The 18,504-nt window shown below is 45.6% G+C and overlaps 1 protein-coding gene across 1 annotated transcript; it reads left to right on the top strand.

Moving 5' to 3' along the window:
- Window positions 1–5,170: 5,170 nt before the first annotated feature.
- On the top strand, window positions 5,171–17,938 carry C21H1orf167 (chromosome 21 C1orf167 homolog). The gene is made up of 19 exons (XM_056508228.1): window positions 5,171–5,210; window positions 5,780–5,996; window positions 6,173–6,348; window positions 6,872–6,969; window positions 7,332–7,515; window positions 7,947–8,128; window positions 8,446–8,632; window positions 8,807–9,029; window positions 9,607–9,776; window positions 9,943–10,039; window positions 10,431–10,573; window positions 11,094–11,305; window positions 12,021–12,165; window positions 14,332–14,596; window positions 15,142–15,250; window positions 15,501–15,705; window positions 15,782–15,941; window positions 16,668–16,778; window positions 17,495–17,938. Exons 3-19 carry the CDS (start codon window positions 6,284–6,286, stop codon window positions 17,552–17,554), a joined length of 2,616 nt encoding a protein of 871 aa, XP_056364203.1. The 5' UTR covers window positions 5,171–5,210; window positions 5,780–5,996; window positions 6,173–6,283; the 3' UTR covers window positions 17,555–17,938.
- The last annotated feature ends 566 nt before the right edge of the window (window positions 17,939–18,504 follow it).

The following is an 18,504-nucleotide window of genomic DNA, read 5'->3' on the forward strand; positions in this document are numbered from 1 at the left end:
GAAGGTGAGTGCTCCCTCTCGCAGTGGGTGAGCGAAGGTGAGTGCTCCCTCTCGCAGTGGGTGAGTGAAGGTCAGTGCTGCCTCCCGCAGTGGGTGAGTGAAGGTCAGTGCTCCCTCTCGCAGTGGGTGAGTGAAGGTGAGTGCTCCCTCTCGCAGTGGGTGAGCGAAGGTGAGTGCTCCCTCTCGCAGTGGGTGAGTGAAGGTCAGTGCTGCCTCCCGCAGTGGGTGAGTGAAGGTCAGTGCTGCCTCTCGCAGTGGGTGAGTGAAGGTCAGTGCTGCCTCTCGCAGTGGGTGAGTGAAGGTGAGTGCTGCCTCTCGCAGTGGGTGAGTGAAGGTCAGTGCTGCCTCTCGCAGTGGGTGAGTGAAGGTGAGTGCTGCCTCCCGCAGTGGGTGAGTGAAGGTGAGTGCTGCCTCTCGCAGTGGGTGAGTGAAGGTTGAGTGGTGCCTCTTGCAGTGGGTGAGTGAAGGTTGAGTGGTGCCTCTTGCAGTGGGTGAGTGAAGGTGAGTGCTCCCTCTCGCAGTGGGTGAGTGAAGGTTGAGTGGTGCCTCTTGCAGTGGGTGAGTGGGACCCAGTGCTGCCTCTTGCAGTGAGTAAGTGAAGCTGAGTGGTGCCTCTTGCAGTGGGTAAGGGCAGCCTCTGGCAATGGGTGCCTCTTGCAGTGTTTGAGTGGGGCCCAGTGGTGCCTCTCACACTGGGTAAGTGCGGCCCAGCGGTGCCTCTCGCAGTGGGTGAGTGAAGGTTGAGTGCCTGCGTTGGTTTGTCTGGTTTGTAATGCTGAGCAGTGTTTGGGGAAAACCTGCTTTCTAAGGCAGCTGCAGTGTGATCTCGGAGTGATAATCACTGTCCCCTACTTGGAATATGAAATGGATCAGCCTTGGTCTTCAGGGATTGGGAAATAAGCACTGTGTGTGCAGCACACACGTGCTTATTATGGGTGTGGCATTATTGCTGTATTGCTGAAATGGCATTTGCTTGAAAGAGCTTGATTTACTTTCATGAACTATGCTATTTATTTCCTTTTGCTTATAACAACAAAAATAATTTGATAATCTTAATTTTTTATTTTCTTAATTGAATTTGTTTCAGGTTTTAATGCACTTGTGTGTTGCTGCAAAGTGTGTATATAGTAAGCATGTGTTAAATGTTTTAGTTGGAATAATAAAAACAAATATAAAATGCATTGGTCTTGGATTTTGTAGTCCATAAAATGTGCAGTTTGCCTTGAGTATCTCTTTTGGCCTCAGAAAAAGGTTTTAAAAAGATCTTCATAAAATCTTGTTGTGAGTGAGATTAACCCTACTGCTTAAAAGTTGTTATGTTAAAGTCCTGAGTAGCAATTTCAGAAGGCAGACAAACATGATTTTGAAAGGATGCTATTTCTTCCAGAACTGAAATAACCATGGTAATGTGTTGAGAACCTGGTACCTAGCAGAAAGAACTGAAATGGAGAGCTAAATATATCACAAGTTATCAAGAAAATAGATAATGTCCAGACTCTTGAACATAAGGTAGTCCAGAGCCAGGTTTTGAGTGTTCACAGAGCAAAACAACACTGAAAATCATGGTGGGTTAATGTCCTTTTGCAATTTAAATTGTAACATCCTTTTGTGATACATAGCTTGTTGATTGGGTGTTTCTGGGATGCAAGGAGTGTTTCCATGGAACACCAGTCCTCTGCATTTTGTGGTTATACTTAATGCAGTGATAGACACCCTAAGGAAGGCAGCTGTGCTTTGTCTGTTCACTCTGCAGTTGCCACCTTCAACTTGTCTGGAAAAAATAATGGGATCTTTCCGTTCCATGGCACCCTTGGTGATCTATGAAAGGCAGTAGCAGCAGTTCCCAGGGATAATTGCAGCACCGCCTGACTGTCTCCTGCTGCTTTAGGAACTGTGTTTGCTCCCCAGATTGTGGCGATTACTGAAGGAGTTTGCATGTGAGAGGGAAAAATGAGCTGTTACAAACAGGGACAACTGAGCCTCAAATGCTCTCTTAGAAGAGAATGAGATAAACACAGCTTAGAAACAGTGCAATTTGACAGGAGGCTTTCTGGGATTAGAATGTGTTTGAAAAAGACAATGGGCATTGATTTCATTGCTGTCTCTTCTCAGATTGACTGGGGGGTTTTAAGATGATAGAGATGTGTGTGTCTATACGATATACCCTTTTCATTTTTTAAAGGAGAGGTGGAAAAGATGGTGGTTAGAATGACAGTGATTGACAACTTGCTTTTAAAATCTGAGGGAATGAAAGCACAGTCCTCTTAAATTGCACTTACCTGTTAGTAGCAACTTAAGAATCCATTCTCAGCATGAGTCTTACATGTGTAACCATCAGACTTAGTGGCTAGACTGCAAAGTAGGTCTCCCAGCTATGCTGCAAATCTTCCAGATTAGGGGACAGAGTGGCTTTTATGGATATGCAAACATGGTTTCAACCTTTAGTGCAGACAAGAAGAAATAAGTCTGTGTAGCCTTGAATTTGGCATAATTCAGCCTTGCTAGCAACAAACTCTGAGGCTGCAGTGTATAGTGCTGGAAGTCTTTGTTTTCCAGGTTTTTCATTGAGAACAGAATCTGTCCTTTTCAGTCACTTCTGCTGTGCCAGATATGATTGTCTGCTGAAAAACAGGAAGAGAGTAGTGTCCATAACACTTTCAGGACTGAGGCTGGTGGATGAGAGATGAGAAATTCACAAGGAAAGTACCCAAGGGCTTTGACAAACTAGGCAAGATGAGATAGGAAATATGCGGGGTCCCTTGCTTATGTTTCTTCTTCTTTTTCTTCAGAGCAAAGAAACATTCAGAAGAACATGAATTTCGATCTGTATTTGGGCACTAGAAGTCGAGTAGACATTTCTCATCCCTGGCCTGAGGCTGCAGCACTTGGTGTAAGCCCAGAGACAGCAGCACAGGGCTAGCTGTGTACCACACCTCTGTCAGATGGGAAGAGATCCCAGTCTGAGACAGACTAATCTCTCCTGCCCTTCTCAGCTGTTCTCCAGTTCCTGCTTGCTGCAGCAGAATTATCTGTGCTCTAGGCTGCAGCAGCACAGCTCTAAGTGTGTGGTTCACAGAGTCCCTGTCTTGCCTTGTCAGTGCTCCCTGCTGTGAACCTCCCCCAGAGGCACTTGCACCTTGAGGTTTGTGTTTTAGAAGGGAGAAGGAGTAAGAGTATTGACTTTCCTCAACACCATCAGGAAGCAAAAGCATCTGGTTGCTGTTCCATATCCACAGCTGACCATCACTATTCAGAAAGAAGGAACAAGAACTGTGACTGTCAAACCAATAGTGGAAAACCAACAGCATCAGCCTTCTGCTGCTTCTCATATGGATCCTGTGAACCCTTTACTGGTCAATGCACATTTGCCATCTCATGCTGCAGATTCCACTCTTAGGCATGAATTAGTGGTGGGTCCTTCTTTAAGAAGCTCAAGTGAAAGTGTGAACACTTGTCATAGTTCAGCCCTGACCCTGGGAAATCTTGATCCATCTAATTTGGAGTCTTTTCAGCCTCTTTTGCAATCCTCACAGATTTCTGCTAGCTTGCACTGTTCAGTCCAGAGGCTTAAGCAAGAAAGTGCTTTGATGGGGATACGAGGTTCCCTCCCTCTGGAGCCCAAGTCTTCTCCAGTCATTGGCCATTCATGCTTTTCTCCTGATGATTTAGGTCCCAGTATCCTGACCATGGGAGAACAGCTAGCTGCAGTTAAATCCAATGCTGCTCAGGCAAGATTGAAATGGGGTGTCCCATTTGCTAAAGACTGGAGCCTTAGTGCAGTGACAAGGGACTTCAGTCCTGCTGAGCCTCTTTCTGTCTCTCACAGATACGGATACATTGGCTCAAACACATGGAGAACCAAAATTTCAGGTGACATCCAACCACAAACCCTTGCTTCTAGAGTGGGCTCTGGCAGATTAGTGCATACAGAAGCAGATTCCTCCTTCAATTGCTCCCCTTTCTCCAAAAGCCAGTCCCTGGTAAAGCCATCTCTGGAAACTGGTAGTCTTTATGCATACAGAAAAAGTAATTCTCTTAGAAAGGTTGTTAAAGGAGAACAAACATCTAATGGGGCATCTCCATGTGTTAAATCTTGGAAGAAAGACCTTTCAGCCAGTCTGGACCCAGAGGGTCTGCAGGTGTTACTGGAGACAGATTTGGCAGGGGCTCAGATGAATGTTGGTGTAGCCATGTGTGGGACTCCTACAGAAGTGTGTGTGAGCATTGCTTCTCACCCTGGAGATAAAGAGTTTAGACCAGGCCATCAGCTCAGTGTTAAATCTGTACAAGTCAACAACTCTCATGTTAAGTGCAGCAAAGAGGCAGAAGAACTGTGTGATTCCAGGTCACGAGCAGCCAGAAGAATGGCTGCACTGGACAGCAGCCAGTCCAGTCCTTTGGGTACACTGGCTGAAGAAGGCTTTATTGAACATTCTGATGTAGATTGTATGAACATGAGCAGAGAAGGAAGGAGAAACAAATGCTCCTATCAAAGCAGCCAGAGGAATTTGGAAGCTGATGGCAATCTCGAGCAGTCTGAAGAATGTTCTGTAGAAAGGAATCCCAACGAACCACAGTGCTGTGAAGAAGGGAGCCAGACACAGAAAACTGTGCCCAGAGAGGTGAGGGTGTGCTCACTGTGAAGCATCTCTGTTCACAGGTTCACTTGTGCTTGTTTCTGCCACTTTCTAGAGGTGCAGAGTTGAGGTACAAGTGATGGGGATGCTTGTCCTACAGTTTTTTCTTGTCACTGAATGGCCAGAATCTCATCTCTTACAGTTGTTCTTCATCCCAGTGTATGAATCTTTCCATCCCCCATGCTTCTTCCCAAAGACCAGCTTGTCAACTTGGGCTTTTGGGAATGTAAACACCTGTTTATATTCTCTGATCTGCATGCCAAGGGAAAGCATTCAACTGGTTTTTACTCTGAGCATTGTTGCAGGGCCCTGAGATTTCAGGATTTTTGTGCCTTTTTATGTCTAAATTTGTCAGAATATTCACAGAGCAGTGGTGTGGGAGCAGTGTCCAAGGCATCCCACATAAGACATGACCTTGAGGCAGTCCTGCTCTGGTCTCCATCCAAAATGATGTGTGCCACAAAGACAAATTCTTCAACAGAGTGGAGCAGTGTGAATAATTGTGCATTACTGTCTCGTCTTTTTGCAGATCTCAGAGAACAGCTTCTGGCCATTGAAGGTGAATAAGCAAAGGTAAAAAGACTGCATTTAAGTATGAGTGTGATGGTAGTTAACAGAGGAACACTTCTGTAAAGTGGCTAAGGAGCCATGTCCCTAGAACATTTGGGTTTAGCCTAAATTAATCTGCTGTGGTTGGCTGAGGGGCTGCATCCACTTCTTTTCAAAGGGTTGTCATTTAGAATGGAGCATGATCTGAAAAATAATTTCTGTATCTTTTCAATGCAATCTTCTAAATTCAGCCTTGGTTGTTGCTAGCAATGAAGAAGTGCTGGTACTATAAGTGCTACTCTTCAATGCAGCAAATTCCGGTGTGCTCACTGCAGAGTTAGAGAAGATCAAGAGCTAGACTTATCCATGAGGTAGAAGTCAATGTTGTGGATAAGATGTAAATGAGGTAGCTACCAGTTTAGCAACAGTGATTTCTTAATTTGTTGTGAGATTGCTTATTTTCCATTCTTTAGAGAGAATGATTTGAAATAACCTCTTTGCAGCTTGATGGCTGAACCCTGATTGCCACCTCCTGGCTGGTTTAACATTCCTTCCTGTTAACAGGAACTCACCTCTGTTTTTTTGTTTTTAAGTTTCTGTAACTTGTGCAACAAACAAATCCTAACAAGGTGTTTCCAAGCCTGGAGGAGACATATCCTTTGGAAGAGGGCAGCCAGGCAGCTTTACAGACGCCAGCTGCTCCAGAAGGGCTTTGGTGCTCTGCAGTGGACTTTGCACCAAAGGAGGACACAACTGGAGGTGGCCCAGCAGAGACATGCATCAACTCTGCTAGCTGCCAGCTTCCAGAGGGTGAGCACTGGCTAGGGACAGTGGTGCCATGACCTTTCTGCTGTGCAGTCAGAGAAGGCACAAGTCCAGTTTGAATAGGGAGGAGGAAGGGGTACCCTGTGTGAAATTCCATGATGTAGACCCTGGTACCAATACTCTGTCTGCTGTTTGTTCTAATCATGTGGTTTCTTCTCCAGTGGAAGGAAGCTGTGGCAAAACAGAGCAAGAAGGAAGCTCTGCAGCCTGAGCCTTACTCCTATACCCAAAGTTCATCAGCAGGGGTATTTGGAATAGGAAGATTAGCAACTATGACAACCTCAGCTCAGCATCAGCTTGCAACAGGATACTCAAAGGAAGTGGAGCAGGCTTGCAGGTAAGCAGAGAGCATTCTCTTTCTGTTATCTTGGACAAAGGGAAGTTTACAAACACAGGGAAATTTTTTTCTCAAATGATGGCAGACTCGTTTCCATGGCCTTGGATGTATTGCTGTAGATAAACACTGCAAGAATTAGTAGTTCAGTGTTAAGAACTAAACAATCCTATTTCAGAGCTTCTGTGCACCAGTGTTTGCAGTCTGATTTAAGTGCCTAACAGAAATGCTCCTGTATGAATTCTTTGCCTCAGCTATCACCTGCATATGTGATACAGGTGTAAATGAGGTTGGAGTGAGGCAATACTACAGTCTCTAGCAGTAGTAGTGTCTCTACAGTGTGTGGAGTGAGGCAATACTGTCGTCTCTAGCAGTAGTTTGACAGTGGAGGTGTCAAAAGAAAATCCTTTTGTTGAGGCTTCTAATTCCAAAGGCAGAACAAGTTGAGACTAAAAGAGAGGAAAGCCATGGATTCTGTTCTGTGAGTGCCTCTTTGGATGTTAAAGCATGCTTGGGGCTCTTTCAGAATGGAGGGAGAGCTGTGGACACAGCTTCGTCATAGGCAGAGAGGAGACAAGTTCTGCTGGAGAGCTGAAGCAATCAGAGACATGAGACAGCTGGCTGGTAAGCATGCATTCCAGAGCCTTGGAACAGCCCAGAGGTGTTCACTGTTTCACCAGTTTTTGTGGTTTGTGTCTCGTTGTTGCTTTGAGCTCTTTCAGAATGTGATCCTACAAGTAGCTGGGCCAGAATCTGTGATGGTGGAGGATGGCCACTCACCATGTCTTACAAATTTTGCCTCATTCCTTGTATGAATTCAGCTGCACCATATGTTGCTCTAGCACTGTGAGCTGCCTTCCTTAAGTGTCCTTCCTCTGGCAGTTTGGAGTTAAGCCAGGGAATGTTTGCTGTGTGACACTAAGTTGTTTGAAGCTCTTCTGTTTTTTCTCTTCCTGTCAATCTCTTGTGGCCCTTCGACACAGCAGCTTTCAGACTGTGGCGCCTGCAGAAGGAGCTGCTGAGCAAAGAGGAAGCCAGGCTTTTGGAAGCATGTGCTCTGCTGGAAAAGAAGAAGCTACGAAACATTTTCTGCATGTGGCATTCCCAAAGCTTGGAAATGAAAAAGATTCTAATGCTGACAACTCAAATCCAAAGAAACTTGGTCTCCCGGTGAGTTGATGAGATCTGGTTTTCATGTGAAAAATCTGTTTGCTGTGAAAGTCCAAGGAATAACAGAGCCAACCCAGACAGTAATAGTTGTTCCATATTAAAGCCATCTATCCTTTTGTTTTAGGAGTTAATAAAGATGAAAGTAGGGGTAGAAACATGAAACATCTCTGCTGTGGTCAGAGATGTTATGACTTGACTCCTGTGCACTGCCAAAACTTTTTTGTCCCGACTTTTGATGTCCTGAAAGACCAAACCCAAGAGCAGCCACTGTGCTGCTGTGCTCTAAGCATGACAGTGGCTTTTTACTGAAATAAACAAGTAGAAGCTCAGGGGACAGCTTCTGTCTGTCTTTCCTGAGCTAAACCCAGTCTCAGGAAGACATATAAGTTTAAATATATATGTTTTTCAACACTTTCCTTTGGTATTCTCAGGTGCTTCAGTACATGGAAGGAGACTGTTGAGCAGAAGGCACTTGACAGGTGCAACCTGGCTCATCTCAGAGCAATATCACTGAGGAAGCACTTCCAGCAGTGGGTTGAGATGCTGCAGGTCAGAGGAGGTGATAAGCAGTCAGTGGTGAACCTCTTCCTGCTACGATGGAGGCAGCATTGTGGTGAGCAGTTTGGGGTCTGTGCAGAATCTACCCTTTAGAGGTGCTTATGCTCCTTCTTCTGTTTCTTGGATACACTGGAAACAGCCTGAAAACAGAGGGGCTCAGATGATACAGGATATGAACAAACCAGAGTGGGCAGTGCACTGGTTCTGGGTATGTCAGTGAAGCTACAGGGAGGTTTGTTGCTCTGCTTCATAAACCTAACATAAACTCTTAAACCTTGCTTCTTTTCAAAGAAGCAATTTGAGGGTTGGGCTGGGCTGAGTTGGAATGCCATGAGATAAATAATCTCTTGTTCCTTTATGCAACTGGTTAAGGAGCAGTTATAAGCTCAGTAGCTGACAAGACTGTGACCAAGAGGCATGAAGGTCAGACATCATGGGCTGGAGAGAGACAGTTTCTGGAGAAAACAGACTACTCTTTTGATGACTTCTGCCAAAAACTGAAGCTGCAGAGAGTATATCTGCTGTGGAAAACAAGGCTGTGTGAGCATCACAGAGCTGAGTGAGTGCAGAAGAGCTAGTCCCTGGAGCCCTGCCCCCATTAGTAGTGTCCACTTGAATTTCTGAACCTTTTGCAAGAACCCCTTTTACCCTTTCTATTGTCCATCATGTCTGTGCTAGTCACCCCATCTGGTGTTCTTCTGTAACTTTACTGTCTCAGTATCTTCTATCTCAGTTCTTTCTCTCAGACTTTGAAGCAGTGTAAACTCAGAAAAATTTTGAAATTATGGCACCAAAAGTATCTCATGCTGAAGACAATTGAGCAAAGTTCTAAGCACTTCCATAGAGCTGTCTGTGAGGAACCTCTTGCCACACTGTTCTCTGAGGACCTCTCAACATCATCTGGCTTTGACAGCAGTGCATCAGCTACTCTGACCTCTCAAAGCTCATTGGAAAAGGTGAGAAGGTCTTATTACACCTAGACTGCTCTGAGGTATTAAATTGCTGGGATTTTTCAGGGGAAACTTTCTGCTTCAACATGATATTTTCATCAGCAAATTGTGCTTGAAATGTAGTCCTGAATCTGTGGGGTCCTGAAGCTGAAATGAAATCTGAAAGTGTAAAGTCAATGTTCCCTGTGCCTTTTCTGGTTCATCATTCAGAGATGTGGGAAGGTGCTGAACTACTGAGGTTCTCTTGTACACTTGCTTCTGTTTGTGGCTGCAAGGTGGAAGGGATGAGATATAATGAGCTTCCTCACTGAGACAGTGCATATGCCCATTTCCCCTTTTTTCAGTATAGAAATACATGTATTTCTGGAGTCAGGATGGAAGTTATCAGTATAGGAATAACTTCCCCACTGCTTACATGTTTGCTCTCCAGAAGTGTCATGGCTAGCCTGCAGTTCCTTTGGATGCATTCTGGATTTGCTTGAATCCTTGATAAAAAAAGGAGTAAATGGCATGGTCAGAGCTGTTAGCTGAGTTCTTGCACTGTGAGGACACTCACAGCATGTTCCTCCCTTCATACCTGCAGGAATGCAGTCTTAGTGACAGCAGCCAGCACGGCTCCTCCTCCCTTCTGCCTGCTGAGGATGTCACACACGTGTCATGTCACAGTTCTTTCCTGCAACTCCACCAGTGCACAGAGCTGCCAGCTGAGCTGGGTGGGGAGCTGTGCTTGCAGACCTCCTTCCCTGGATCTGGGTGAGTTGGAGACTGGCTTTTTGGGATGCTGGTCAGAGTGACCCCTTGTGTGGACTGGCTGAATTCCTTTCTTCTGGGTAATTCCTCATGTCATGTCACACCATCCTTCCAGGGGACTTTATTTTCTTCCTTTTTCCCCTCCTCACCCAACACTTTTGTCTTGCAGAAGACATTGGTCTGTGGGAAATCTGTTCCAGACTTTGGTGCTGCAGAGTCCAGATAATAATTCCCAGCCTCTCACCAGTTACTCTGCATGGGGAGAGGTGAGGCTAGAAAGTGTTGTGTAAAATTTGAATATACAAGTGTTTGGTGCATATTCAAATTTAGCAAAGAGCCTTTGGGTTTTGATATCAACATATGGAAGGTCTCACTGCTACTTTGTCTTTTTTGTTCTCTCTCAAGATTTGGAAGATTGAGGCATTTCTTAGGGTAACTCTTCCCTAGCATTTGTCAGCTTAGTGGAAGTAGGGCAGGTGTCAAGGATTTAAAGGGGATGTGTTAGACCTTTGTGTCTGGGTGTTGATGTGGGGTGTGTGAGTTAGCAACAGAGCTGGGCAATCACAGAAGTCACAGTGGCAAGGAGAGATGGCTGAGCTGTATGGAGTAACTGATGTAACAGCAGTTCAAGGCCTTTTTTGCCTTTCTGGATCACAGGGCTGCAGTTCTGAGAAGGAGATGAAGAGCTGCTGGCAGCAAGCAGAGAAATACTGCCTGCAGAGGTGCTTCATTGTCTGGTCAGCTCGAGCCCAACATCATGTAAAGGCCCAGCAGTACTGCAGGCACATTCGGCTGTCTCGGTAGGGATCATGCTCTCCAGAAGTTTCTTAAAGCTCTCTGTTTTGAAAGCTTTACACTTGCTTTATTTAAAAAAAAAAAAAAAATAAAAAAAAAAAAAAGAAAAGAAGAGGAAAAAATTCTTCCTCTAGCTATTTTTTTTTCTTCAGTGGGAGTTTTGCAGCCCATTATTTTGGGCTTTTTCCAGCTTCAAAATTACTATGCGAGATAGCTCTGCTGATAACAAGTCCTGGTAACTTCCTATCCACTGAACTGAGCTTGCTCTCCACTGATTCCAAAGCTGAAGAGCACAACAGGCTTGGCACAGCCAGGACAGAAGACTTTACTCCCAACAGCTTGTCCTGTTCATCATTTCCCCTGACATTTAATGGGGAAAGGATGTTGACAGATCAGATAGATCTGTTTTGGACACAGATGTGTTTCCAAAACTTCCTCCTGTGTATGTTGTTAAATTTTCTGTCACAAAGGTGTGTATCTGTGAGTTGTTCCTACAGTCAGTGCAGCAACCTTTGTCCTTCTCAGAGCCTTTCTCAGCTGGCACCAGTGGGTCATGGAAAATAAGAACCAAAAAGCAGCAGCAGCAGCCCTAAAACATGGAGTTCATTGTTGCCAGATGGCTTTCAGCCTGTGGAAAAGGAGACTGGCCCAGAAGGTGGAAGTTGAGCGGAGATTCAGGTGTCATGTTCACCAGATGACTGCTGATGCTCTGTGGCTTTGGCATTCCTGCTGGCAAAGTGAGTTACCCCATCCCACTGCAGCACTTGTGTCTATAGAAGAGAGAACCTCTGGGAATGGTTGGGATGGAGGAAGTCACACTTTTGGCTGTAATTCTGTGCACTGCTCCTCTGGAAAGGCACACACTAGTCCAGGAGTCAGTATGTGTCACTGCATTCCTCTGGCTATCAGCAGGACATGTGCCCTGCTGTTTTGTACTGCTTTATATTAGGGAAGATGCTCCTTTTCTACCTGCACTACCAAAAGAGTGTTCAAGCACTGTATTTTAGCAGCTGGGGAGTAAAATAGAGTTCATGCAGTATTCCAGGTTTGAACATGTCTCCTCAGACCAAGCAGTCAGGTTTTGCTTGTGGGAACAGGGTGTATCTTTTGGGGTGGTTTAACAATCCTGTTCCCTCAAGGAATTCCATATGCTCTAAGTGTGCCAGGGAAGAAAAACTCCCAATTTTTTAATGGAAAACTGACTTGCAGATAAGAGTGGAAGTAATCTGTGAACTCTTGCAGGGAAAATTTGAAAGAAGGTCTGACTGCCTTGCAGACAAAAAACTACAAAGTGCATTGAAAAGTCTCTTTAGCTGCTAAAGAGAGGACAGGAAATCTTAGCAAGCTGGATCCCATTTGGTGTTTGCAGCACATTTATTCTTTGCTCTTGTCTGGACTCTGCAATGGAGAAACAGTCATTGGGCTGAGCTCAGGAAGGTGTTTCTCTCCCAGGGAAGCGAGCTCTGAGAGATCTGCAGCAGCAATGGGCTTGGCACAGCTGCCAGGAGAAGAAAAGGCTGGTTCTACAGACATGGTATCACCAAACAAGGAAGCAGCAATATGCTGTTTTATTCTGGGAACGTTTTCTCCTGCACAGGTTTGTTTCTTGCTCTCAAAGCATTTCCAAGGGAAACTCTGCATGAAAAGTAATTTTTGAAGTAGTATCCACTGTATTAAGAGCAGAGCTTGGGTTTGAAAGTATGGATAGCTCCTGAATAAATGGAGCTTCTGTAGGAGCACTTCTCTGAGGATGTGTCTATATTAAGGGGTCTCTTACTTAAAGCCTCACACCCCCCTCATTTTTCCTTACAGAACTTGTATTCAGTCTTAGCTATGCAGGGTGGTATTTGTGCACTAAGTGAGAGGGAGTTGCAAAAAAATTTGTGTAGTTTAAAAACTGAATGCCTCATTTGCACTTCAGTGTTTGCTGAAAGTGGGCAGAGATCTTACAGAGATCTGTTTACAAATATGAGTCTTTTAGGATTCTGAACACAGTGTGTTGATTTTAATTTAATGTGAAAATTTGAGTTCAATTTGTTCCTGCAGCAAAGCAGTATAAAGCTTATGAAGGGAAAACCATGATACTCATCTTAGTGTTATTACAATGTAGGTGAAGCTGAAGTCTTTCTTTGATTCTTATGTTGCAGATCCTGAAAACACAAGAAATTAATTTCTTTTTTCTCTTAATTGCATTCAGTGGACTTCTCATTAAAAACAGTTTTGTTTGTGATTTTTGTTGTTTGAGGCCAGTGCCTGCCTGAAGTGAAGTGTCCAGCTGTAGTGAACCAGGATTGTTGAAGTGTTTCTCTGAAATAATTTAAGAGGATGAGAATGAATAAGATTATTTATACCAAGGGTTCATTTAAGGCATGAAAAGTGCAGGTTTGGCCCTAGCAGATTTTCTTTTGAACTGCAGGTTCAGACTGAGAGGACACAAAGATCTGCAGAGGAAAGAGCAACTAAAAACCCAGTGAAACTTTGGTGGCTGTGATGTTTAGCCTCTGCACTTACCCCACCCAATTGCATTTTCCTCTGCAAATCCATCTGTGTAGCTCCCTCATGGGAATTGTATTTGGGAGAAGCCTTTAATGTTGCTCCTTCCTGTAGAGTATGTCTCTACCATTAATCTTCCTTCTGAGTCTTTGATGAGAGAGTGCTTCTGATTTCTCACCTGGATATGGTACAGGCTGAGCTCTGTCTCTTCTGAGGGGGGCATTTTTCATGCTAGGATAACCTGCAATAGCTTCCCTTGATCTTCCAGGAAGCCTGCCAGGCACAGGATATTTACACCCCTGCCCTGTGGTGCAGTGGGGTGATTTGCATAATGAAGGTCCAAATGGAGCAAGGAGCCAAAATGATAAATCAGGATTTAAAAGCAGATTGGATTCTCTGGTTGCAGAGGGAGCCTGGCCTCCTGTGCATCAGCCTGCAAGACACAGAGAGATTATTGTGGGTGCAGATTTACAGTGCTGGTAATAGTAACTCCTGAAGTTGTATATTTTTTGGTATAAAATTGTCTTCATAAAGATTCTAGTTGTACATCCCACATACACAGGGCCTTAGATTGTGACAGCCAAGAAACAAAATCTGAATCTTGCCAACAAGTAGCTGTCATAAATGCTGCAAGCAGACTTCAGGAATCTGCTGGGTTCCATGCTGAAGGGGGTTTTAGCAGTTTTACTGTCATCCCATAATGAAAAAATGAAAAAGCCTTCATCAAGCACTGTCTTTCTGGTCAGTTGGTAGCACAGGGATAGATTGAAGACTAACTAATTAATTTTTTTCTTTTTGGTGGGGGGAATCCAGTATGTGCAAGGCAGCCTAGGAAAAACATTTGTTTTGTGGGCAAAGGAAAAGCACAGTATAAGATTGGATTCAGTTTGCAGAGGCCTTTGAAGAGGAGTAAATGCTAAAATGGCCAGAGGGAAGGAGTTTCTTTGTGCTTTGAGTAAGTGAGAGCTAACAGTGCTGGGAACCTGAAGTAAAATGAGGGCAGATTTTCAGCAGAAAGATAGTTGAAGAGTCTGACCTTGCACCTTCCAAAGATGAGGCACTGGAAAAAATACATAGCATGGAGGTCAGTGCATAAATCTTGATTGCAGAAGGAATAATAGGAACAGGCTTTTTTCTTGTTGAATGCTCTTTGGCTTGCTTTGGCCATTTGTGTGGGACACCGCAGGGCAGGTGAGAAGGTGATATGGTCTGATATGGAATTGTTACTTTAGGCATCTGCTTCTTTTCTGTGCTTGTAACTGTTTTTCAGGTGCCTTGTCACTTGGGCCCAGGTCACTGCATGCAGACTGAGGCAGCGTGAAGCCCTCTCTTGTTTTAAAAGAGTCAGAGAGCACTGTCTCCTGGCTGTAAGCTTTACTAAGTGGAGGGACAAACTCCTGAGAGCTGAGCAAGTGGCAGGAGGGAGAAACCACAAGTGGCAGGAGCCCTCTCCAGGTAAAGCCTGTCACCGCTGGCGAGTGGCTGCAAGAGGACAGCGAGCCCTGCGCCTGGGGTCTGCAGCTACTGTCAAACAAGTAAGAGAAGATAAAGGTCCCTATGAGACAGCTATTATTAACTCAGTGAGTCATGAGGCACTGAGATAGTGTGACAAGGCTTGTATAAAAACCTGGTTTGATTTGTGGTGACTGCTTAGTCCCTGCTGTGAGATTCTTCACAGACTGTGCACACAACTTCATCACCATAATCTGGCACTGATTGCAACAACCATATGGAGCACAGCAATAAGGAAAGGGGACATTTTGACCAGAGAGATGAGAGCACTCCTTCCTTTCTGCTCAAAGATAAGATGGGATAATCACTGTTCCTGCAGAGCAGAGTGAGCTGTCAGAGTTGCAGCTTTTTTCAAAAGACTCACAGCTAGCAAACTACAAAGAGGTCGATTGATTTGGAAGGGCTGAGTCAGTCCTGCTGGGATCTCATCTGTGCAGTTTCCAGCCTGGGGTCTAGCACATTAAGCTACCTGCAGAGCTGTGAGCCTATCTCTCTAAGACTGGTTTGTGTCTGTGCTTGTGTGCATTGTGTTTACTCTTGGCTGCAGCTGTGTTATTTCTGTTTGCAGGCCTGCAACTACTGGACCAGAGCAGCTGCCTTTTCCCAGTGCTTACGGCAGTGCAGTACCCTCATAGGTGTCAGGAAGAAGAGGAAGATGTCTCTGTCTTGGTCCACGAGTAAGATTCTCCCTCCTCTCTTCCTTTAACAGACCCACTTGGGGAGTGTGAGTGATGGGGGAAGGGTGTGAGGAATTAGTGTTTACCAGATTAATTACTGGGATTCCCCTGGGGAGCAGGAGCTCATGGCAGTCAAACTCAGTGGATTTCTTCTGTATTCAGGAGTTGATGGACTAAGGACTCCTGGCAGCTCTGATGTCTCCCTCTCTAGCTCCAAGGTTAGCTCCTGTGTTCCTCTTTTGTTTTTTAGAAAGAAGAGGAGGCAGAGAAGAAGATTCATCACCAACTGGACTTTTTCCCAGTGCCATTCAGCGCTGGCTGGTGATCTACAGGAGCCAAAACAGGGCTAAAGGGCTGGTGGAGAGACCTGGTGTAGCAGGACCCCCTGCACATGCAGGGATCCAGGAGAACACAGCAGAGGTGGACTTGGAGGAGTGGGCTAAGAAGTGGCTGGGGTAAGTGGAGTGGAGCGCTCTGGGCTTCCTTTTGCTGATACCATCAGGGAAGGGCTCCCTTGTATGGCTGGTAAAGCTTATTTGCATCTTTTTCCTGCAGGAGGAAATATCTGAGGTGGTGGCATCACACAGTGGTACTGCGCCGGTGCCAGCACGACCGGAAACTGCTCAGTCTGGCAAGGGGATGGCATCAGTGGAGGGAAGCCAGCAGGGTGCTGAAACTGGCTCAGGTGTTGGTGAGTGTCCAGTGCCACTGGGCTGGCAGTGATTGTTGTTTCTGGGCAAGCCTGCTCTGCCTGTAGCCTCACAACCTAGGAGATGAGACCTGGGGGTTTAACAAGTACCACTATGCACCAGAAATCCTGGTTTACTGCTGTGACTAGTTTTTCCATTGTTCTTTTTGAAATGACAGCTTGACAGACTGGCATATCCACAGATCCAATGTCCTTTGCCCTTACAGATGGGAAGGTGAAATGATTTGTCTCTATTGTCTGTAGACTGTGGAAAAAGTTCACAGAAATTATGACAATCTTTGCCCTCACCTGTGTTCCTGATACATCCACTGGTGTCCAGAGCTTACCAAGAGCTGTCATTTGACTTCCCCTTCTGCTCATACCCATGTTCTGCTTGGTTCCTGGATATTAGCTGTGTGAGATGTGCTCTGGCCTGCCCTGATAACCAGATGATGCCTGTACAGTGTGAGCATATCCATAGTCACTGAGGAGCTGTGCTGGAGCACAATGGGGCATTGTCCTTTCCCCAGGGCACTGGGACTTAGCCACACTGTGCTGGAGAGAGTAGTTCAGCAAGAGCTCTGTTATTAGTCTGCTCTGTTTGTTACCAATGCAAGGTCTTTCAAGAGGGACTCAGGAAAGCAACTGAACTAAGTAGGACTGGAGGGAAGGAAGGTCATTTGCCTGCCAGAGCCCAGTTAATCTGTGTGCTGCCTCTTTTCCTGGCAGGACCAGCAGCGACTGATAGAAAAGGCCTGGAGGGTGTGGAGACGAAGATATTTGCAAAGCTGTGTGGTGCAGAATCTTTTAAAGGAGGAAGCCAGGAGCCTCCTGTCTCAGGTAAGCATTTATGCCTTCTTCAATTCAGTGGACGTCAGTGGTACAAAAAGCACCCCAAAGAGACAACTGGTGTTCCCTGTATCTCTCTCTCTGCACAATGCACTTGCTTAGGGAGAAGTTGAATACATCAAGGAATGGGACTTGCCAGTAAAAAAGGAAAAAAGCTTCCAGATTTACATGGGTTCATCTATGGGTGTTTTTCAAAGCTTTGTGTCAGGAGTCAATTTCCCTGACATGTGCCCCCTTCCCTGCTGTTATTAGTGATGTTAATCCCCTAATCCCCTGCCTCTTGAGGCTTCACTCAGGGAAGAAACAGGCTCCACATCAGTGCAGGAGGACTGTACTGACTTGCACCCAGGGGCAAGCAAATCTCTATGAATTTGAGCGAGCAGGCAAAGCCTCAGAACTCATATCCAGTTTGCTCCTCTACCTGCCTCCCAAAGATTCATGCAGGATTAGGTCCTCCTTTAAGGACACAGGAGCAGGTACTGAAATTAAGAGGGCAGAGGGAGCATTGGTCTTTCTTCTCTCACATTGATTTGTACTCTGCATGCCACATAGTGGCTCCAGGAGAGATGGGGAAGGGTTTTGAGTGAAGGGTGATGCAGCTGGCAGAGCCATTGCTAGAAGGAAAGCTATATTTATGGCTCTGTGAGAATGGCTGCAGCCCCTCAAGGGTAACCTGAGTGTTTGATTTGTCCACTTGCCCCTTTCAGGCCTTTGGAAGGTGGTGGCAGCTCACAGCATTCCGGCGCAAGGACAAAGGATCCTGCTGAACGGAGGGGCCCTGCCTGCAGCTGCTGCTCATTTCAGGACACGTGGAGGATGTGGAGCCTGTCACAACAAAGAGCTGGTCCTGTGCCATCAACAAAGAGAACACTCTGCTCTAACAATAAAAGCAGTACTGCTGGCCAGAAGGATGACAGCCGAACAACAACCAGGAAGAGATGTACCAAGTGAAAGGTCCTCTTTACAGGACTTGTATCCTACCCCCTTAGCAGCACAAATGGAGAAGTTACTTACAGTTGTGAGGTTGCACTCTCTTCTTCTCTGGACCCTGCTTTTGCTGGAGTTCTGATTAAAGGTAAAAAAAAATCCTTACAGGCTTTCCTTTTTACTCAGTGTTTTTCCCCTGGACAGGAGCTTGGTGTCAAGGGGTGAGTATGCAAATACAGTCTTAGAGATGAGCAGGAGTTTTTGGGTGCTGGATCCCATTGATTCCAAAGTTTGGATTGGGTAGATGCAAACACAGGTCTTTATTTTTAGATTTGCCTTTTACCCAAGGGGGGTGGGGGTGGCAGATTTCCACATGGCTCCCACCTCCTCCCCCTGTCTAGGTCCATCAGCTCTTCATTAAGCCTTTCAGTGGGTGGCCAACCTCCTGACTGCTTCCTGCTGGTTCATTTCTGTGCTGAATGGGCAAGGTATGAAGAAACCTGCTGGGAACAGCTGAGCACCAAAAGCTTTGTTGAGCTGAGACAGGCGTGTCTGATCCCCAGCCTTCCCATTACTTGCCTCTATGATTGATGCCTTGTAATTACCCTGGATATATGAGCCTGGTCTCAGACAGCTGTAACAAGAGGGTCTGAAGAATCTGGAAAAGGCTTTTCTTCCTTGCTTGTTTGAAAGAGATGCTCACAGCATGGTGGGGATCTTGAAATCCCACTGGGAAGTGCTCCAAGGTCGTTTTCCTAGCCTGTGGCAGCTTTGCAGGATTGTTAAATAC

This window comes from Oenanthe melanoleuca, chromosome 21 (assembly GCF_029582105.1).
Source record: "Oenanthe melanoleuca isolate GR-GAL-2019-014 chromosome 21, OMel1.0, whole genome shotgun sequence".
Lineage (NCBI taxonomy): Eukaryota > Metazoa > Chordata > Aves > Passeriformes > Muscicapidae > Oenanthe > Oenanthe melanoleuca.

Excerpts from the sequence above, each read along its gene's own strand:
- C21H1orf167 (XM_056508228.1), top strand. The coding sequence starts at position 6,284 with ATGACAACCTCAGCTCAGCATCAGCTTGCAACAGGATACTCAAAGGAA. Across the intron at positions 8,633-8,806 it reads TGTGAGCATCACAGAGCTGA|TTCTTTCTCTCAGACTTTGA; the intron begins GTGAGTGCAGAA and ends CTTCTATCTCAG. Across the intron at positions 9,777-9,942 it reads ACCTCCTTCCCTGGATCTGG|AAGACATTGGTCTGTGGGAA; the intron begins GTGAGTTGGAGA and ends TTTGTCTTGCAG.